Below are 21,939 nucleotides of genomic sequence, written 5' to 3'. Positions count from 1 at the left end.
AGGAGAGAAGACGAACTTGGACAGAATGGAAGAATAGGTGAAGAAGTGGCAAATGGAATACTGTGTGGTCACACACCAAACATCAGACCGGGGAGTATCTCAGAAACTGATGATCTCCAGGGATTTTCCTATGCAACATTCTTAGAGTTTACAGAGAATGGTGCAAAAAAATCAAAAAACATCCAGTGAGTGGCAGTTCTGAGGGTGAAAATGCCTTGTTAATGAGAGAGGTCAGAGGAGAATGGCCCGACTGGTTCAAGCTGACAGGAAGGTGACAGTAACTCAAATAATTATGCATTATAACAGTGGTGTGCTGAAAAGCATCTATAAATGCACAACAAATCAAACCTTGAAGCGGACGGGCTACAACAGCAGAAGACCACAAACATACACTCGGAGATCTCTTTATTAGGTACAGGAGGCGTCTACTAAATTGTGCACGTCACCACAAACTACCTTGAGATTCATTTTCTGCAGGCATTTACAGAAAAATTAAATACAATAGAACTTATGAAAAACTATACACAAATAAACACCGACAAACAGCAAAGGTGCGAAAGAAGTCAAAATGCAAATAAAAGAAATAATCTTGGGTGGCGGGTTGGAGGTATGCCTCTACCAAAGAAGGTGTAAGGTGCTCTTTCCCTCCGCTAGCCTGCAGGTCACCCTTGGGCAGGGTGTAGCATCTGATTAGCCCCTCGATCAGGGTCACATGAAGCCACGGGAGCAGGAGCTGGGTGGTCATATGAGCAGCCGGTGAACATCACAAGTCCTGGTTATGCGACCACTGACGCCAGGAAGACAATCTCTGAAGAGTATTGATAATGGCTGGGGTCACCCACCTTGTAAAGACACTGCCCCAAAGGAGGCAATGGCAAACCAGTTCTGTAGAAAAACTTCGTGAAGAACAATCACGTCCTTGAGACCACGATCACCCACGTCATACGACACGGCACATAATGATGATGAATACTGAGAATACGAGTTGTAGAGACTTTGAAGTGAGTCCTTAGATTGTGCAGACAGTTCAGACTTGATCTCTGGTTCTAGTTTCCCTAATCCCGCATGCATTCATCCTGACCGTGTCCATCATAATTTTTGATTTTTTGATTTTTCATCCTTTCTTGCCTCTATGAAGTCATTGCTCAGTCTCCTAATCTCCAAGAAAAAAAACTCTCCTTATAACTTAGTCCTGGCAACAGCCTCATAAATCTCCTCTTTCTAGTTTAATACCATCGTCCCCATAATTCTGATGCCGTCTGTAAGGAGTTTGAACATCCTCTCATGGGTTTCCTCCGGGTGCTCTGGTTTCCTCCCACAGTCCAAAGATGTACCAGTTAGTCTTTGTAAGTTGTCCAGCGACTAGGCTGGGGTTAAATCAGTGAGTTGCTGGGCAGTGAGGCTCATTGTCCTGGAAGGGCCTGTTCACACTGCAAGCATCTCTAAATAAGTAAGTAACCGTGCATCTGCTGAGAGCGTCCATCTGGGTGGGAGGTGATAGATGCTGTATAACGCATACAAAATGCTGGACAGATAATAGATGATAGGCTCTGGCACATTTCTGTGTTGCTATTCAATACGACAGGGTGATCTTGCCCACAAATCATAAGATGAATTGTTGTGAAACTAGATATATCAATGGAGAAGTAAATGAAATGTGGTTGAGGACATCCAGTCCAAGTTCCTCAGTGACAAGCAATACTTAGATTTTGTTAAATCTGGAAGACCACAAGACATAGAAGCAGAATTAGGCCATTCGCCCCATTGAGTCTGTTGACCATTTCAGCATGGCTGATTTATTATCCTTCTCAACCTTAGTTTCCTACATTCTCCCCATAATCTTTGATGCTCTGACAAATCAAGAACTATCAGCCTTCACTTTACATATACCCAATGACATATATATATTTTTTAGATTAAGCATTCTTGTACATTTAAATAATTCATATGTAAAATTCCATACGTCATCACACTATTGTGATTTGTGCATGCCTCGATTAAAGTAAACTCGAAGATAGACCTGCATTTCAGACTCTCATATCTTCCTTTAAAGTGATTTAGTGTTTTGAAATTACAAAACTTAACACTGGCAGCGAGGGATTTTCTTTTAAAATGAACCCAAGATGGCTACCACCCTATACGAGCACAACAAGATGTACCAGATGTTAAAGTTTTAAAAAAAGGCAACAAGGAACGGCAAAACAGAGCAGCATATGTTCCTCGAGGGGGGGAGAGAGAGGGCGGGGGAGAGAGGGAGGGGGAGAGAGGGAGGAAGGGCGAGGGAGGGAGGGGGAGAGAGGGAGGGGAGGGAGGGAGGGCAAAGGAAGGGGAGGGAGAGAGGACAAGGGACGGGGCAGGAGAGAGGGAGGGGAGGGAGAGGGGACGAGGCAGGGGAGGGAGAGGGGATGAGGGAGGGGGAAGGAGAAAGGATGGGGAGGGGAGGGAGAGAGGACTGGGAGGGGAGGGAGAGAGGACGAGGGGGGGAGGGAGAGAGGACGGGGGGAGGGAGAGAGGACGAAGCAGGGGAGGGAGAGGGGATGGGGAGGGGGAAGGAGAGAGGACGGGGAGGGGGAGGGAGAGAGGACGAGGGGGGAGGGAGAGGGGACGATGGGGAAGAAGAGAGGACGGGGAGGGGGAAGGAGAGAGGACGGGGGGAGGGAGAGAGGACGAGGGGGGAGGGAGAGAGGACGAGGGGGGGAGGGAGAGAGGAGGAGGGCAGGGGAGGGAGAGGGGACGGGGAGGGGGAGGGATTGAGGACGAAGGAGGGGAGGGATTGAGGACGAAGGAGGAGAGGGAGAGGACGGGGAGGGAGGGAGGACGGGGAAGGGAGGGAGAGAGGACGGGGAGGGGAGGGAGAGAGGACGAGGGAGGGGAGGGATTGAGGATGAGGAAGGGGAGGGATTGAGGACAAGGAAGGGGAGGGATTGAGGACGAGGGAGGGATTGAGGACAAGGAAGGGGAGGGATTGAGGACGAGGAAGGGGAGGGATTGAGGACGAAGGAGGGGAGAGATTGAGGACGAAGGAGGGGAGGGAGAGGGGACGAGGTGGGGAGGGAGAGGAGATGAGGCGGGGAGGGAGAGGGGACGAGGCAGGGGAGGGAGAGGGGACAGGGGAGGGGGAAGGAGAGAGGACAGGGAGGGGGAGGGAGAGAGGACGGGGAGGGGGAGGGAGTGAGGACGGGGGTGGGGGAAGAAGAGAGGACAGGGAGGGGGAAGGAGAGAGGACTGGGAGGGGGAGGGAGAGAGGACGGGGAGGGGGAGGGAGAGAGGACGGGAATGGGGGAAGAAGAGAGGACAGGGAGGGGGAAGGAGAGAGGACCGGGAGGGGAGGGATTGAGGACGAGGAAGGGGAGGGATTGAGGACGAGGGAGGGGGGAGAGGGGACGAGGGGAGGAGGGAGAGGAGACGAGACAGGGGAGGGAGAGGGGATGGGGGAGGGGGAAGGAGAGAGGACGGGGAGGGGGAGGGAGAGAGGATGGGGTGGGGGAGGAAGAGAGGACAGGGAGGAGGAAGGAGAGAGGACCGGGAGGGCCGGGAGAGAGGGGGAGGGAGGGAGGGGGAGGAAGAGAGGATGAGGGTGGAGGAGGGAGCGAGGACGAGGAGGGGGAGGGAGAGAGGATGGGGGAGGGGAGGGAGAGAGGACAGGGAGGGGAGGGAGAGAGGATGAGGGAGAGGGGACAAGGGTGGGGGAAGGAGAGAGGACGAGAGAGGGGAGGGACAGTGGACGAGGGAGGTGGAGAGGAAGAGGGAGGTTGCGAGGACAAGGGAGGGGGAAGTGAACAGAGAAAGGCTCAGGCTCCATCGCAAACTCACCTCGCCATTGATACGTTGCAGTTTCGAGATCTCTTCTTGGTAACGTTGCTGGTGTGAATCTGTGGTTTCAGGCTCCTGTGTGGGACTGAGAGAACAATTAAGTTTAACGATTAACATCGAAATATCTACACATACAGTGAAATTCATCATTTGCGTTAAATCAAGTCAGTGAGGATGTGCTGGAGACAGACCGTATGTGACACCATGCTTTGAGTAACAACAGAGCATACCCTCAATTTACTAACCCAAACCCCTACATCTTTGGAATGTGGGAGGAAACCACAGCAGCTGGAGGAAACGCACATGGGTCTCGGAGGGGACATACAAACTCCTGCAGGCAGCGACGGGATTACACGATTGGTAAGGCTGCCATTGCACTAACCACTACACTACCGCACAGCCTGGGGAAACTGTGTGAGATCCATGGCACTCCCAACCCAAAACCAACCTCCCAACTGTGACAAATGCTCTCACTTCCCTCCTGTCTCCATAGGACCATTAGACACAGGAGCAAATTTAGGCCACTCAGCCCATCGAGTCTGCTCTGCCATTCCATCATGGCTGATTTACTATCCCTCTGCACCCCATTCTCCAGCCTTCCCCCCGCAACATTTGATGTCCTGACTAATCAAGTGTCTATCAGCGTTCACTTTAAATATACCCACTGACTTGGCCTCCACAGCCATCTGTGGCAATGAGAGGCCTTCCGTTGGTCAGGTCGACCGTCAATACTATGTCCAAGCTGTCTGTGATACGCAGGCCAGCATTCAAGCCAAGGCATAGGATAGAGCCTGCTGTCGCCCGTGCAGCAAGCTCCCCCTCTTTATGCAGCTGATGAATCCAAAGGGATGGTAGAGACCGAAACAATTTGGCACCACTTGCCAGTCAGCGTTGAACTCAACGTAGGATTGCCTTAGGGACTCCAGCTCTGGATTTTTCCTCGGGGTTTACTCCTGAAGCCTTCCCCATGAATGGGTATAGCCACAGGACAGCACAGGTTTGAGATCAGAGTTTCCCTTCCCTGAGATGAGCTGCCAACCACAGCTGATGAGCCCCATCTGCCTGAAGCGACTGGATTAAGGTGCCAGTAACTCCCCTTTGCCCCTTCTCCTGTTGGTAGAAACGGTTCCACCAGGCTTAGTAACTAAGCTACACAGGAAGGCCAGGAGCTGACCTTGGTTGTCAGAGGGCCAGGAGCTGAGCTTGGTTGTCAGAGGCTATCTGAGATGCACGCATTGGAAGCATTCATTAGCTAGTGGGAGCTGATCCACACCACCTCTCCCAGCTATAATAACCTTAAGGAAACAGTGGCAAAGAATTTCACAGATTCAACACCCAAAGACTAAAGGAAATCCTCACTTCTGTTCTAAAGAGATGTCCTTGTCTCCTGAGGTTGTGCCCTTGATCCCAGACTGACCACCTCTCCACATCCACCCTCTAACTTTCAATACTCAGAAGGTTTGCAGTTCTCAGCAAAGATCCAAAACGGCGAGTCAGAGACTGACCTGCACTTTAGTGTTGCCACGGAACATCTAAGGGATGGTCCAGAACTTCCTCCCTCATCCCACTTCTAGTGCTTCCAACACTTACACTCAATGACCTCTTCATTAGATACCTCCTGTACCAAATAAAGTGGCCGTTGAGTGTATGTTCATGGCCTTCTGCTGCTGGCCATCCGTTTCAATGTTTAATGTGTTGTGGATTCAGAGGTGCTCTTCCGCATACCACTATTGTAACACGTGGTTATTTGAGTTACTGTCACCTTCCTGTCAGCTTGAACCAGTCTGGCCATTCTCCTCTGACCTCTCTCAGTAACGAGGTGTTTTTGCCCACAGAACTGCTGCTCATTGGATGTTTTCTGTTCTTCACACCATTCTCTGTAAACTCTGGAGACTGTTGTGCATGAAAATCCCAGGAGATCAGCAGTTTCTAAGATACTCAAACCACCCCATCTGGCACCAACAATCATTGCATGGTCGAAATCACTTGGATCACATTTCTTCCCCATAATGATGTTAGGTCTGAACAACAACTGAACCTCTTGACCGTGTCTGCATGCTTGTATATGTTGAGCTGCTGCCGCGTGATTGGCTGACCAGATATTTGCATTAACGAGCAGGTGTACAGGTGTTCCTTATAAAGTGGCCACTGAGTGTGTGTCTTCAACGCGGATAAATAGGTGAATGTACCTGGGAACAGAGGGAAAGTAGGGATCACGTGTGCCCAACCAGTGTTGAAGGAAGTCTGATTTCTCCAGGAGTTGGTTGTCTATTAGTAAAATAGAACAAAAAAAAACATCAACCAAGGACTCAAACCCCTGAAGAAGAAACATCAATAATGATTTCACGACTACGGGAAGTCCTGGGTCTGTCCAAATTTTTATCCCTTGACTCAGCATGCCATAGAAACCAGCCTCCCCTCTGTGGATTTATTTTCTTTGTATTTGCAGTTTGTTGTCATTTGCAAGCTAGTTGTTTGTCCTGTTGGGTGCGGTCTTTCATTGATTCCATTGTGTTTCTGTGTATTATTGTGAATGCCAACCAGAAAATAAATCTCCGAGCTCTCTATGGTGATACATACGTACTTCAATAACACATTTAACTTAACTTTGAGATGTCTCACAGCTTGGCACAGCAACTGCTCGGCCAGTGACCACAAGAAGCTGCAGAGAGTTGTGGGCACAGCTCAGCACATCAGCCTCCCCTCCGTGGACTCTGTCCACACTTCTCCCTGCCTCAGTAAAGCAGCCAGCATCATCATAGACTTTACGTTCTCGCTTTGCCTCCTCCCATTGGGTAGAAGATACGAAAGCCTGAAAGTGCATCCCACCAAACTCAAGGACAGCTTCTCCCCCAGGGTTATAAGACTACTGGATGGTTCCATAGAACAATAAAATGAGCTTTTAATCTCGCAAATTGACTCGTTATGACCTTACACTCAGGCTACGTCCACACTACGCTGGATAATTTTGAAAACAAAGCCTTTTCTCTTCGTTTTGACTCCCTGTCCACACTAAAACAGTGTTTTCATCCCCCAAAAACGGAGATTTTCAGAAACGGTCTCCAGAGTGAATAAATCTGAAAACGCCTAATATGCATTGCAGTGTGTACGGGGTAACCGGAGCTTTTTAAAACCGCTGTCATGACGTGCCGCAACAGATGGCGACAGCCTGGCATTTCATTGTTTTCTTCTTATTATTATTATTATTACTACCTTATTGTGGCAAACCATTGATACTAGAGCAAACAATCATCACAGCGACATTTGACTCTGCGCTTCGCAGAACCTAACAATTTCAGAACAGACGACAACAAGACTGAAGCCAGAAGAGTTAGAAAGGTACTTACCAAATACTTTGACCCATAGCTTACTGAATAAATAAGTATACTCACTTTGCCCTGTTTTCTGTCCTTGCTTGTATGAAGGTGGTTTACCTATTTATGCAAGTACTTCTCTGACAATAGATGTGTAACAGCCTAATGTAACATTGTATGGAAATACAAGATAACACTGATGCAGACATGTTTTATACATTTAACAAGGTGCTTTATTAATGCAACAGAGTTAGTCAGTTTTTCAATGTTCGTCGTCAGCCGGGTTATACTGTCTGTGAACTCCCTGTCAGTTGCCTCCATAGGCTTCAGTATTTGTTTTTTTTTAGTTTTAAGTCCTCCTGCGCGAGAGCCAAGAGCAATTCCTTTTAAGTTTTTTTACTCTGTAACTGGACAAACGTGCACTAAGTATACCATTTCCTCTTCGCTTGTTTTCTGTGTGTTCTGCGCGTGCCCAGTAGAGGAGATTCGCCCAAATATCCGTGTTAGTGTGGACAGGGATATTTTGAAAAATGCTTAGTGTGTACGCCTATCGTTTTTACTCGAAACCGGTGTTTTCAAAATTATCCGGCGTAGTGTGGACATAGCTTTAATTGCCTACCTGTATTTTATCTGTAACTGTTAAATTCTGCTTTTGGAGCTCCTGGAGAAATAATGTAGGGAGTTGGGTAGAAATCTGAAAAGCAGGGCCTCCAAGATCGCTGCCTGTGTCACACGTCATTGAAACTATGAATAGGATGATTTGGTAGATGAATGCATGGCTGGAGAATTGGTGCAGGGGGCAGGGTTTCAGATTTCTGAATCACTGGGATCTCTTCTGGGGAAGGTATGACTTATACAAAAATTACAGGTTACACCTGTACCCGAGAGGGACCAATATCCTTGCGGGCAGGTTTGCAAGAGCTGTTGGGCTGAGTTTAAACTAATTTGGCAGGGGGATAGGAACCAGAGTAAGAGGGCTGACGATAGGGCAGTTGGTATCCAACTAGATGCAGTGTGTAGTGAGACTGTCAGGGAGGACAGGAAACATAGAAACATAGAAAATAGGTGCAGGAGTAGGCCATTCAGCCCTTCGAGCCTGCACCGCCATTCAGTATGATCATGGCTGATCATCCATCTCAGAACCCTGCACCAGCCTTCCCTCCATACCCCCTGATCCCTTTAGCCACAAGGGCCATATCTAACTCCCTCTTAAATATAGCCAATGAACTGGCCTCAACTGTTTCCTGTGGCAGAGAATTCCACAGATTCACCACTTTCTGTGTGAAGAAGTTTTTCCTAATCTCGGTCCTAAAAGGCCTCCCCTTTATCCTCAAACTGTGACCCCTCGTTCTGGACTTCCCCAACATTGGGAACAATCTTCCTACATCTAGCCTGTCCAATCCCTTTAGGATTTTAAACGTTTCAATCAGATCTCCCCTCAATCTTCTAAATTCCAACGAGTATAAGCCTAGTTCATCCAGTCTTTCATCATATGAAAGTCCTGCCATCCCAGGAATCAATCTGGTGAACCTTCTTTGTACTCCCTCTATGGCAAGGATGTCTTTCGTCAGATTAGGGGACCAAAACTGCACACAATACTCCAGGTGTGGTCTCACCAAGGCCTTGTACAACTGCAGTAGTACCTCCCTGCTCCTGTACTCAAATCCTCTTGCTATGAATACCAGCATACCATTCGCCTTTTTCACCGCCTGCTGTACCTGCACGCCCACTTTCAATGACTGGTGTACAATGACACCCAGGTCTCGTTGCACCTCCCCTTTTCCTAATCGGCCACCATTCAGATAATAATCTGTTTTCCTGTTTTTGCCGCCAAAGTGGATAACTTCACATTTATCCACATTAAATTGCATCTGCCATGAATTTGCCCACTCACCTCACCTATCCAAGTCACTCTGCATCCTCTTAGCATCCTCCTCACAGCTAACACTGCCGCCCAGCTTCGTGTCATCCGCAAACTTGGAGATGCTGCATTTAATTCCCTCATCCAAGTCATTAATATATATTTAAAACAACTGGGGTTCCAGCACTGAGCCTTGCAGTACCCCACTAGTCACCGCCTGCCATTCTGAAAAGGTCCCGTTTATTCCCACTCTTTGCTTCCTGCCTGCCAACCAACTCTCTATCCAGATCAATACCTTACCCCCAATACCGTGTGCTTTAAGTTTGCACACTAATCTCCTGTGTGGGACCTTGTCAAAAGCCTTTTGAAAATCCAAATATACCACATCCACTGGTTCTCCCCTATCCACTCTACTAGTTACATCCTCAAAAAATTCGATGAGATTCGTCAGACATGATTTTCCTTTCACAAATCCATGCTGACTTTGTCCGATGAGTTCACCGCTTTCCAAATGTGCTGTTATCACATCTTTGATAACTAACTCTAGCAGTTTCCCCACCACCGATGTTAGGCTAACTGGTCTATGATTCCCTGGTTTCTCTCTCCCTCCTTTTTTAAAAAGTGGGGTTACATTAGCCACCCTCCAATCCTCAGGAACTAGTCCAGAATCTAAAGAGTTTTGAAAAATTATCACTAATGCATCCACTATTTCTTGGGCTACTTCTTTAAGCACTCTGGGATGCAGACCATCTGGCCCTGGGGATTTATCTGCCTTTAATCCCTTCAATTTACCTAACACCATTTCCCTACTAACATGTATTTCCCTCAGTTCCTCCATCTCACTGGACCCTCTGTCCCCTACTATTTCTGGAAGATTATTTATGTCCTCCTTAGTGAAGACAGAACCAAAGTAATTATTCAATTGGTCTGCCATGTCCTTGCTCCCCATAATCAATTCACCTATTTCTGTCTGTAGGGGACCTACATTTGTCTTAACCAATCTTCTTCTTTTCACATATCTATAAAAGCTTTTACAGTCAGTTTTTATGTTCCCTGCCAGTTTTCTCTCATAATCTTTTTTCCCCTTCCTAATTAAGCCCTTTGTCCTCCTCTGCTGAACTCTGAATTTCTCCCAGTCCTCAGGTGAGCCACTTTTTTCTGGCTAATTTGTATGCTTCTTCTTTGGAATTGATACTATCCCTAATTTCTCTTGTCAGCCACGGGTGCACTACCTTCCTTGATTTATTCTTTTGCCAAACTGGGATGAACAACTGTTGTAGTTCATCCATGCAATCCTTAAATGCTTGCCATTGCATATCCACCGTCAACCCTTTAAGTGTCATTTGCCAGTCTATCTTAGCTAATTCACGTCTCATACCTTCAAAGTTACCCCTCTTTAAGTTCAGAACCTTTGTTTCTGAATTAACTATGTCACTCTCCATCTTAATGAAGAATTCCACCATATTATGGTCACTCTTACCCAAGGGGCCTCTCACGACAAGATTGCTAATTAACCCTTCCTCATTGCTCAAAACCCAGTCCAGAATAGCCTGCTCTCTAGTTGGTTCCTCGACATGTTGGTTCAAAAAACCATCCCGCATACATTCCAAGAAATCCTCTTCCTCAGCACCCTCACCAATTTGGTTCACCCAATCTACATGTAGATTGAAGTCACCCATTATAACTGCTGTTCCTAATTTCCTGCTTAGTACCATCCCCAACCTCACTACTACTGTTAGGTGGCCTGTACACAACTCCCACCAGCGTTTTCTGCCCCTTAGTGTTATGCAGCTCTACCCATATCGATTCCACATCTTCCCGGCTTATGTCCTTCCTTTCTATTGCGTTAATCTCCTCTCTAACCAGCAACGCCACCCCACCTCCTTTTCTTTCATGTCTATCCCTCCTGAATATTGAATATCCCTGAATGTTGAGCTCCCATCCTTGGTCACCCTGGAGCCATGTCTCTGTGATCCCAACTATATCATATTCATTAATAACTATCTGCACATTCAATTCATCCACCTTGTTACGAATGCTCCTTGCATTGACACACAAAGCCTTCAGGCGCGCTTTTACAACACCCTTGGCCCTTATACAATTATGTAGAAAAGTGTCCCTTTTTGATTTTTGCCCTGGATTTGCCAGCCTGCCACTTTTACTTTTCACCTTACTACTTTTTGCTTCTACCCTCATTTTACACCCTTCTGTCTCTCCGCACTGGTTCCCAACCCCCTGTTCTGAACTAACCTCCTCTCGCCTAGCCTCTTTAATTTGATTCCCACCCCCCAACCATTCTAGTTTAAAGTCACCTCAGTAGCCCTCGCTAATCTCCCTGCCAGGATATTGGTCTCCCTAGGATTCAAGTGTAACCCGTCCTTTTTGTACAGGTCACGCCTGCGCCAAAAGAGGTCCCAATGATCCAAAAACTTGAATCCCTGCCCCCTGCTCCAATCCCTCAGCCACGCATTTATCCTCCACCTCATCGCATTCCTACTCTCACTGTCGTGTGGCACAGGCAGTAATCTCGAGATTACTACCTTTGCGGTCCTTTTTCTCAACTCCCTTCCTAGCTCCCTATATTCTCCTTTCAGGACCTCTTCCCTTTTCCTACCTATGTCATTGGTACCTATATGTACCACGACCTCTGGCTCCTCACCCTCCCACTTCAGGATATCTTGGACACGATCAGAAATACCCTGGATCCTGGCACCAGGGAGGCAAACTACCATCCGGGTCTCTGGACTGCGTCCACAGAATCGCCTATCTGACCCCCTTACTATCGAGTCCCCTATTACAACTGCCCTCTTCTTCCTTTCCCTACCCTCCTGAGCTACAGGGCCAGACTCTGTGCCGGAGGCACGGCCACTGTCGCTTCCCCTGGGTAAGCTGTCCCCCCCAACAGTACTCAAAGAGGAGTACCTATTGTCAAGGGGCACAGCCACCGGGGTAGTCTCTATTACTTGACTCTTCCCCTTCCCCCTCCTAACCGTGACCCACTTGTCTGCCTCCCGTGGCCCCAGTGTGACCACCTGCCTGCAACTCCTCTCTATCAACTCCTCACTCTCCCTGACCAGACGAAGGTCATCGAGCTGCAGCTCCAGTTCCCTAACACAGTCCCTTAGGAGCTGCATCTCGGCGCACCTGGCACAGATGTGGACGTCCGGGATGCTTGGAGACTCCAGGGCCTCCCACATCCGGCACCGAGAACAACAAACTGCCCTCACACTCATACTGCCCCTCTCCTCAAATAACAACAAAAAATGAATAACAAACCTTCCTCGCCTCACCCATTTCTGCCTATGCCCGTTGAGCCGAAGCCCTTAAGCCTTCACTCTGCTCCCGCCTCACTCCGCTGCCTGCTGGCTGAAGGAATTTCAGTCAATAGGATGAGTTGCAGTGTTACAGGGAAACAAAATGAAAAATGGTAATAAAAACAGGACAGAAGCTGTAATACTTGAATGCATGCAGTGTATGGAATAAAGTAGATGATCTTGTAGTGCAGTTAGAGATTGGTAGTTACGACGTTGTTAGCATTACTGAGCCACGGCTGAAAGAAGATCATAGTTGGGAGCTTAACGTCCAAGGATACACACACTGTATCAAAAGGACAGCCAGGTAGGCAGAGGAGGTGGCATGGCTCTGTTGTTAAAAAATAAAATCAAATCATTAGAAAGAGGTGACATAGGATTGGAAGATGTAGAATCCTTGTGAGTAGAGTTAAGAAACCCTGTTGGCAAAGACACTGCTGGGAGTTATATACAGGCTTCCAAATAGTAACTAGGATGTGGGTACAATTACAACGGGAGATAGAAAAGGCACATAAGAAAGATAGTGTTACGAAAGTCGTAGGGGATTTCAATATGCAGGCAGATTGGGGAAATCAAGTTGGTGCTGGATTCCAAGAGAGGGAATTTGTAGCATGCCTAGAAAAGGCTTTTTCAGAGCAGCTAGGGGATTGCGCATTGTGTAATGAGCCAGATTTGATTAGGGAGCTTAAGGTAAACAACTCTTGATCATAATATGATAGAATTCACCCTGCAGTTTGAGAGGGCGAAGCTAAAGTCAGATGTATCGGTACTACAGTGGAGTAAAGGAAATTACAGAGGCATGAGAGAGGAGCTAGCCAAAATTGATTGGAAGGGGACACTAACGTGGGAGACAGCAGAACAATGGCTGGAATTTCTGGGAGCAATTTGGAAGGTGCAGGATAGATACGTTCCAAAGACAAAGTACTCTAAAGGGAGCTCATTTGCTCGTTATTATCATTTGAGTTAATTGATATCATTTTTCCAAGATCTAATTGTAGATGTTTTAGTATATTTTCTTTTCTTGTTGGCGGTTTGATGTTTATTTTTAGAAGCTTTTTGTATGACACATGACTCCGGGGTTGTACACCTAATGGGTTCTTTTTTTTCTCTCACTTTTCTGCTCAGTAGGTTTTTTTTGTTATCACAAAATTTTTTTTCAATCTTTAAAATAATGTCTTTTTTGAGACATTGTAAGTGTTGTTACTTCAATGTACTCATGTTATTTTTCCTGTATAATATAACAATAAAAAGATTTGAAAAGAAGGAACAAGATCAGAGCCCCTGGATTACAGTAAAGATATTTGCATGGATAGAGCACTGGCTGATTGGCGGGAGCAAAGGGTGGGAATAAAGAGAGTTTTTTCTGGCTGACTGCCGGTCACTAATGGTGTTCAACAGGGCTCTGGGTTGGGACCACTTCTTTTTATGCCATATGTCAAAGACTTAGACGCTGGAATCACTGGCTTTGTGGCCAAGTTTGCAAACGATACAAAGATAGGTGGAGGGGCAGGTGGCCTAGAGGAAGTGGGGAATTTGCAGAAGGACTTAGGAAGATTGGAGAATAGGCAAACAAGTGGCAGATGAAATATAGTGCATGGTCAAGCACTTTGGTAGAAGGAACAATGACGAACTATTTTCTAAATGGGGAGAAAATTCAAAAATCAGAGATGCAAATGGACTTGGGACAGGGACTTCAGAAGTCCCTAAAGTTTTACTTGCAGCATTGAGTCAGTGGTGAGGAAGGCAAATGCAATCTTAGCATTCATTTTAAAAGGATCAAGGATGTAATGCTGAGGCTTTATAAGGCATTGTTCAGACCACAGTTGGAGAATTGTGAGCAGTTTTGGGCCCCTTATCTAAGAAAGGATGTGTTGGCATTGGAGAGGGTCCAGAAGAGTTTCACAAGAATTATTCATGGAATGAAAGAGTTAACATATGAGAAGTGTATGATGGCTCTGGACCTGTAGTTGCTGGAGTTTAGAAGAATGAAGGTGGGATTGCATTGTAACATATCAAATATTGAAAGGCTTAGATAGAGTGGATGTGGGGAGAATGCTTCCTATAGTGAGAGAGTCTAGGACAAGAGGCCACAGCCTCAGAATAGAGAGACGTCCATTCAGAACAGAGATGAGGAGGAATTTCTTTAGTCAGAAGGTGGTGAATTTGTGGAATTCATTGCCACAGATGGCTGTGGAGGCCAAGTCATTGGGTATATTTAAATGGGAGTTTGATAGGTTCTTAATTAGTCAAATTGTGTCAAAAGGTTATGGGGAGAAACAGGAGCATGGGGTATAGAGGGACAGTAAATCAGTCATGATGGAATGATGGAGAAGACTCGATGGGCCAAATGTCCTAATTCTGCTCTTAGGTCTTATGGATTTATGGTTAAATAAATGCCAGGAAGCAATGACAGCACTAGAAATATTGCCTCATGTTTGCAACCACTTCCTGAACATTCTGTTGCCTCTCAAAATTCAGTGTTGCCTAGTCTGTGTCTTGTCATAGCACAGGAACTGGCCACTCAGACCATTGAGTCTGGGCTGACCCACACCCACCCAGTTACACCAGCCCCATTAAATTTAATGTTTACAGCAAATTTACTAACAAAGTACCTACAAGTCACCATATACAACCCTGAGATTCAATTCCGTGCAGGCATTCACAGTAAACACAGGAAACACAGTAGGATCAATCAAAGATCACACCCAACAGGGCAGACAAACAACCAATGTGCAAATGACAACAAATTGCGTAAATACAAAAAGACAAAAAAAAATAATAATAGTAAATAAATAAGCAATAAATATTGAGAACATGAGGTGAAGAGTCCTTGAAAGTGAGTCCATTGGTTGTGTGAACAGTTCAGTGATGGGGCAAGTGAAGCTGAATGAAGTTATCCCCTTTGGTTCAAGAGCCTGATGGTTGAGGGGTAGTACAGTTCCTGAACCTGGTGGTGTGAGTCCTGAGGCTCCCGTACCTTCTTCCTGATGGCAGCAGTGAGAAGAGAGCACGTCCTGGACGGTGGGGGTCCCCGATGACAGATTCAATTCAATTCAAGTTGAATTGTCAGTCACCTGTACGTGAATACTCATGAATACAGCCCAATGAAACAGCGGTAACCTGGAGTCAAGCTGCAAAACGTAATACCAACAGCCACACACAACACAAAGCACACACGGCATCACAATTACACAGTAAGAGTCCAAAACCTGCGTCATTAATCTATAATCAACCACAACAGTGCTGGGGGAGCACTAACTCCAGCCTGGACAACACGCCACACCAACCCCGGTGGACCACACCGGTGATGTCTCTCTCAGGCGACACTGCAGCTTAAGGCCCAGTCCTTGCCTTTACAAGATAACAAGCACATATAGAAAACCAATAAACTACAACCACGCAAAATAGTCCAGACCTTCAGCCCATTGAAATCTTCAGTCGACCACAATAGAGTTTGCCTTCTGCTGAACGAGAACGGGGGGGGGGGGGGGCAGCTATGACTCCAGCCCAGATGTTGTGCCACACGGTCCCTGGTGGAGAACACCAGCTCGGATGCCTCTCTCCCCGGTGGCTGTAAAGCAAGTGGCCCCTCAGCTTGAGGCCCTGAGTGCACTGACCGCAACAGGGCTTGTCTTCTGCCGAGCAAACAACGGGGGTGTGGGGGGGGATGGTGCAGCACTGACTCCATCCTGGACTCTGCACCACACTGCCCCTGATGTAGCACACTGGCTTCGACACCCCTGTCCTGATGGCTGTAAACAGGCAGCGCTGCGGCTTGAGGCCTCACTAGGACCAGGGCTACGCAGTTCTTCTGCCGTCCACCCCTACTCCCAGCTAATAAATCAGTGAATGCAACTTGCAGCATAGCACATTAACAGTATCCAAAAGGGTCTTGTGATCACAAGAAAAGGAACCATGACGGTCACTGGCTATTTGACTGCCAGCCTCCATCGATTCAGGCAGCGGCACGGTGCACAGCTCCTTCATGTTCTCCGCCAGCGAGCAACTCAGTGGTGGTGTAGACCTGAGGAACTTCAAGTTCTTAATGTATTTCAGGATCTTGTGATCATTAAAAATACGTTTTTAATAATCAGATGCTGCTTTCCTGCAATAGTGCATCATGCAGATGTGCTCAATGGTGGGGAGGGCTGTATCCACCACTTTTTGTAGGCTTTTCCGTTCAAGGGTTTCGATGTTTCCATACCAGGTTGTGATGCAGCCAGTCAACATACTCTCCACCACACACTTACTGTAGAAGTTTGTCAAAGTCTGCTACATCTTCTCAAACTCCTCAGGAAGTAGAAGCCCTGCTGTGCTCACAGAGGTACTTGCATGCTGGGCCCAGAACAGGTCCTCTGAAATCCTAACACTGAGGAATTTAAAGTTGCTGACCCTCTCCACTTCTGATCCTCCTGAAGCCAACAATCAGCTCCATCGTCTTTCTGACATTGAGTGAGAAGTTGTTGTGGCACCACTCAGCCAGGTTTTCAATCTCCCCCGATACGCTGATTTATCACCACCTTTGATTTGGCCTATGATGGTGGTGTCATCAGCAAGCCTGAATATGGCATTGGAGCTGTGTTTAGCCACACAGTCAGAAGTGTAAAGTGAGTAGAGCAGGGGGCTGAGCACACAGCCGTGTGGTGCATCTGCCCTGATGGAGATTGGGGAGGAGATGCTGTTGCCAATCCAAACTGACTGGGGTCTACAAGTGAGGAAATCGAGGATCCAGTTGCACAAGGAAGTATTGAGGCTACGATCTTGGGGGCTCATCGATTAGTTTTGAGGGGATGATGATATTGAATGCCAAGCTGTCCTGGTATTCCAGGGTTGAGTGAAGAGTCAATGAGATGGCATCTGCTGTGGATCTATCATGCAGGTAGGCAAATTGGAGCAAATCTAAGTTGTTCTCAGGCAGGATGTGATACGTTTCATTGCCAATCTCTCAAAACACTTTATCACAATGAATGTACACTGCCTATAAAAAGTATTCACACCTCTTGGAAGGTTTCATGTTTTATCGTTTTACAACATTGAATCACAGTGGACTTAGTTTGGCTTCTTTTGACACTGATCAACAGAAAATGACTCTTTCATGTCAAAGTGAAAACACATCTCTACAAAGTGATCTAAATTAATTACAAACATAAAACACAGAATAATTGATTGCATAATTATTCACCCCTATTATGACACAACAAATCATTACTGATGCAGCCAGTTGGTTTTAGAAGTCACATAATTAGTTAAATGGAGATCACCGTGTGCAGTCAGGGTGTTTCAATTGATTGTAGTAAAAATACACCTGTATCTGGAAGCTCCAACTGCTGGTGAGTCAGTATCCTGGCAAAAGCTACACCATGAAGACAAAAAAACATTCCAAGCAGCTCACAAAAAGGTTATTGAAAAGCAGAAATCAGGAGATGGATACAAGAAAATTTCCAAGTCACCGAATATCCCTGGGAGTACAGTTAATTCAATCATCAAGAATTGGAAAGAGTATGGCACAGCTGTAAATCTGCTGAGAGCAGGCCATCCTCAAAAACTGAGTGACTGCGCAAGAAGGGGACTAGTGAAGGAGACCACTAAGAGGCCTATGACAACTCTGTTGAGACTAGAACTAGGGAACATAGCCTCAAGATTCGAAGTAGTGGATTTAGGACGGAGGTGAGGAGGAACTACTTCTGGAGCGTTGCTCTTTAGCCTCTACCTGTACGCAGGTAGAAGAAGGGCAGCCATGTGATCAGATTTCCCGAAATGCAGTCTGGGCATGATTCAGTAGGCTTTCCTTATCTTAGTATAACAGTGGTCTCGTGCATTGGGACCCCTGGTGCTACAGGTTGTGTGCTGATGGTAACTGGGCAGAGATTTCTTCAAAGAAGCCTGGTTGAAGAATCTGACTATGATTTGAAATGCATCGGGGTGGACTATTTCTTGTTTGCTGATGGCAGCATGCAGTATCTCAATTACCTGATTATGATGGTGCTATGTAAACTGCAGTCAGGATCACGGAGGATCATCTAATCACCTTAAAATGGTGCCCTCTCATGTTAGCCATTTCTGCCCTGGGACAAAGTCTCTGCCTGTCCACTATCTATGCCTCTTATCATCTTGTACGCCTCTTATCAAGTCACCTCTCGTCTTCCTTTGCTCCAGAGAGAAAAGCTCGAGTTCGTTCAACCTATCCTCATAGGAAATGCTCTCTAATGCGGGCGGCATCCTAGTGAATCTCCTCTGCACCCTCTCTAAAGCTTCCACATCCTTCCAATAATGAGGCAACTAGAAGTGATCACAACATTTCCAGTGTGGTCTAACCAGGGTTTTATAGAGCTGCAACATTACCTCATTTGGTAGTTTTGTTAATAACTGACTACCTCTTTCAATGACCTTAGATCATTCACTGAACTTAAATTCTTGTTCTGTCTTGGAATTTTAGCACTTGGATTATTTTGCCAGGAGATGCAGTGAGAGAAGACATGATCTAACCTGTTTAGTTCACATTCCAACAGCTCAGGAGGGGTGCGGTGTCATGCTAGAATACAAGCAAACAGTAGAGAGAGAGAGAGCAAGACTAGTATAAACTGCTTCTTGCCTCTTTCCAACCCCGTCCTCCTTCCTGGTACTTCTGGTTAGGGACACGTTTAAACTAACTACACGGTCAAAGTCAAGCTTGCTGCCCTGTCAAAGACAAAGTGGAGTTTATTGTTATCTGCACAGGCCCAGTGAGAAATCTACTTTGTATTTGCAGCAGCATCACAGGCACCGAGCACTGTTTACCTGTGCTGCGCCTGCACTACGCGCACTTTGAATTATATCTTGTTAACTTATTTGTGGTAATATTCTGTTTTGCGTGCTGTATGTGATGTGTTTAGTGGGTGCACCGTGGCCGGAGGAATGTTGTTTTGTTTGGTTGTATGTATGTCCAGTCAGATGACAAAGTTCGATATTACATCAGATAAGCGGCATTCACAAGAAAAACATAATCACAAACTATAAACGAGAAAGCCTGGAAATCCAAAGCAAAGGGCACAAAATGCTAGAGGAACTCAGCAGGTCAGACAGCATCTGTGAAAAAGACCAAGGAGCTGGTGGTAGACCTGAGGAGAGCTAAGGTACCAGTGACCCATGTTTCTATCCAGGAGGTCAGTGTGGACATGGTGGAGGATTACAAATACCTGGGGATACGAATTGACAATAAACTGCACTGGTCAAAGAACACTGAGGCTGTCTACAAGAAGGGTCAGAGCCGTCTCTATTTCCTGAGGAGACTGAGGTCCTTTAACATCTGCCGGACGATGCTGAGGATGTTCTACAAGTCTGTGGTGGCCAGTGCTATCATGTTTGCTGTTGTGTGCTGGGGCAGCAGGCTGAGGGTAGCAGACACCAACAGAATCAACAAACTCATTCGTAAGGCCAGTGATGTTGTGGGGATGGAACTGGACTCTCTGACGGTGCTGTCTGAAAAGAGGATACTGTCCAAGTTGCATGCCATCTTGGTCAATGTCTCCCATCCACTACATAATGTACTGGTTGGGCACAGGAGTACATTCAGCCAGAGACTCATTCCACCAAGATGCAGCACAGAGCGTCATAGGAAGTCATTCCTGCCTGTGGCCATCAAACTTTACAACTCCTCCCTTGGAGGGTCAGACACCCTGAGCCAATAGGCTGGTCCTGGACTTATTTCCTGGCATAATTTACATATTACTATTTAACTATTTATGGTTTTATTACTATTTAATTACTTATGGCGCAACTGTAACGAAAACCAATTTCCCCCGGGATCAATAAAGTATGACGATGACTATGACTATCTATGGAGAGGAATAAACAGTCGAAGTTTCAGACCTGAAATGTGGACTATTTGTTCATTTCCTTGGATGTTGCCTGACTGCTTGAGTTCCTCCTGCATTTTGTGGGTGTTACCAATCATAAATGATTCACAATTTTTACAAGAAAAAACACAATTAGAACAAAATCTAAAGTCCATTTTGGTGCAAAGTGTTGCTATATAGAGGTTGTGGTGAAAAAGAAAGATCAGTTTATTTGTCACATGTACATCAAGGCATTCAGTGAAATGCATTGTCGGCATCACATCAACTCAGTGAGGATGTGCTGAGCGCCGCCCGCAAGTGTTGCCACACTTCCAATGCCGAAACAGCACGTCCACAACTTACTCACGTCTTTGTAATGTGGGAGGAGTCTGCAGCACCCGGAGGAAGCCACGGGGCCACAGGGAGAACGTACAAACTCCTTACAGGCAATTAAACTCCGATCTTACAGCCAGCGCTGTAAAGTGTTACACTGAGCACTAGGCTACCATGTCGCCCCAATAAGAATTGAGCCGGGTGGCTCGAGAACCAAATGGTTGAAGGGAGGTAGGCGTTCCTGAACCCTTTGGTGTGGGACTTCACGATTCTGTACCTCCTGCCCAGTGGGAGCTGTGACAGCCAGGGTGGCATAGCAGGCAGTACGGCACAAATACAGCTTGGGGTTCAATTCAGCTGCCAGCCGTAAGGAGCTTGTACTGCATGGGTTTCCTCCCACAGTCCAAAGACGTCCCAGTTTATAGGTTGGTTGGTCACTGTATATTGTCCTGTGATTGGGCTCGGGTTAAATACGTGGGCTGCTGGGTAACGCGGCCCGTTGGGCCGGAAGGGACAGGTCCATGTTGTGTCACTAATAAAGACTAAAGAAATAATGCTGGCTTGGCACAGGTAGCAGGGGTCTCTGATGACGGACGTGCACAAGTACAGTGAGGTACAGGTTGCAATGAAGCACTTGCTTGCAAAACAAGACTGTGCAGAACAAGAGAGCGTAAAAACATAAATACAAAGTTGTCCACGATGCAGCAAGAGCAACCGGCAACGATCAGCTCAATGACACCTCTATCCCACTGTTATACCACTATTGAAACGTCCTCTAGTACGATAAGACACACTCTTGACCTCACAGTCTACCTTGTGTTGCCCTTGCACCTTACTGCCTGTCTGCACTGCACTCTCTCTGTCACTGTAACCCTCTACTCTGCACTCTGCTTTCCTTTGTACCACCCTGATGTACGCATGTTTGTAATGATCGGTATGGATGGCACGCAAAACAGGTTTTCCCTCTACCTCAGTACGTACTAATAGTAAACAGATTACCAGTGACCAAAAGAAAGGTTGACAATTCCTTGAAAAGTAATACTCTAAGTTCAAAGTAAATTATATGCTAGTCAGAATAGAGGGATGTCCATTTAGAAAGGAGATGAGGAGGAATTTCTTTAGCCAGAGGGTGGTGAATCTGTTGAATTCATTCCCACAGACGGCTGTGGGGGCCAAGTCATTGGGTATATTTAAAGTGGAGATTGATAGGTTCTTGATTAGTCAGAGGGTCAAAGGTTACAGGGAGAAGGCAGGAGGACGGGGTTGAGAGAGAAATGGATCAGCCCTGCTGGAATGGCAGAGCAGACTTGATGGGCCAAATGGCCTAATACTGCTCCTATGACTTATGGTCTAAATTTAATATCAATATACGTATATGTATACTACCCTGAGATCCATTTTCTTCTGAGTATTTACAGAAGATACAAAGAAACACTATAAAATCAATAAAAACCCACGCACAAAAAATCTGACAAATTAATGTGCAAATACAA

The 21,939-nt window shown here is 46.5% G+C and overlaps 1 protein-coding gene across 1 annotated transcript in view; it reads right to left on the bottom strand.

The window, feature by feature from the left end:
• Positions 1-21,939, bottom strand: part of LOC140199981 (autophagy-related protein 16-like) — a 98,970-nt gene that overhangs the window by 71,674 nt on the left and 5,357 nt on the right. Inside the window, exons 2-3 of the mRNA XM_072262541.1 lie at positions 6,003-6,081; positions 3,814-3,898 (exon numbers count right to left, since the gene is read on the bottom strand). Coding sequence (XP_072118642.1) covers positions 3,814-3,898; positions 6,003-6,081 — 164 coding nt within the window. The remainder of the gene's footprint in view (positions 1-3,813; positions 3,899-6,002; positions 6,082-21,939) is intronic.

This window comes from Mobula birostris, chromosome 7 (genome assembly GCF_030028105.1).
Source record: "Mobula birostris isolate sMobBir1 chromosome 7, sMobBir1.hap1, whole genome shotgun sequence".
Taxonomy (NCBI): Eukaryota; Metazoa; Chordata; class Chondrichthyes; order Myliobatiformes; family Myliobatidae; genus Mobula; species Mobula birostris.
Note: the sequence above shows the minus strand (reverse complement) of the source record. Positions and strands in the feature narration are given on the sequence as shown.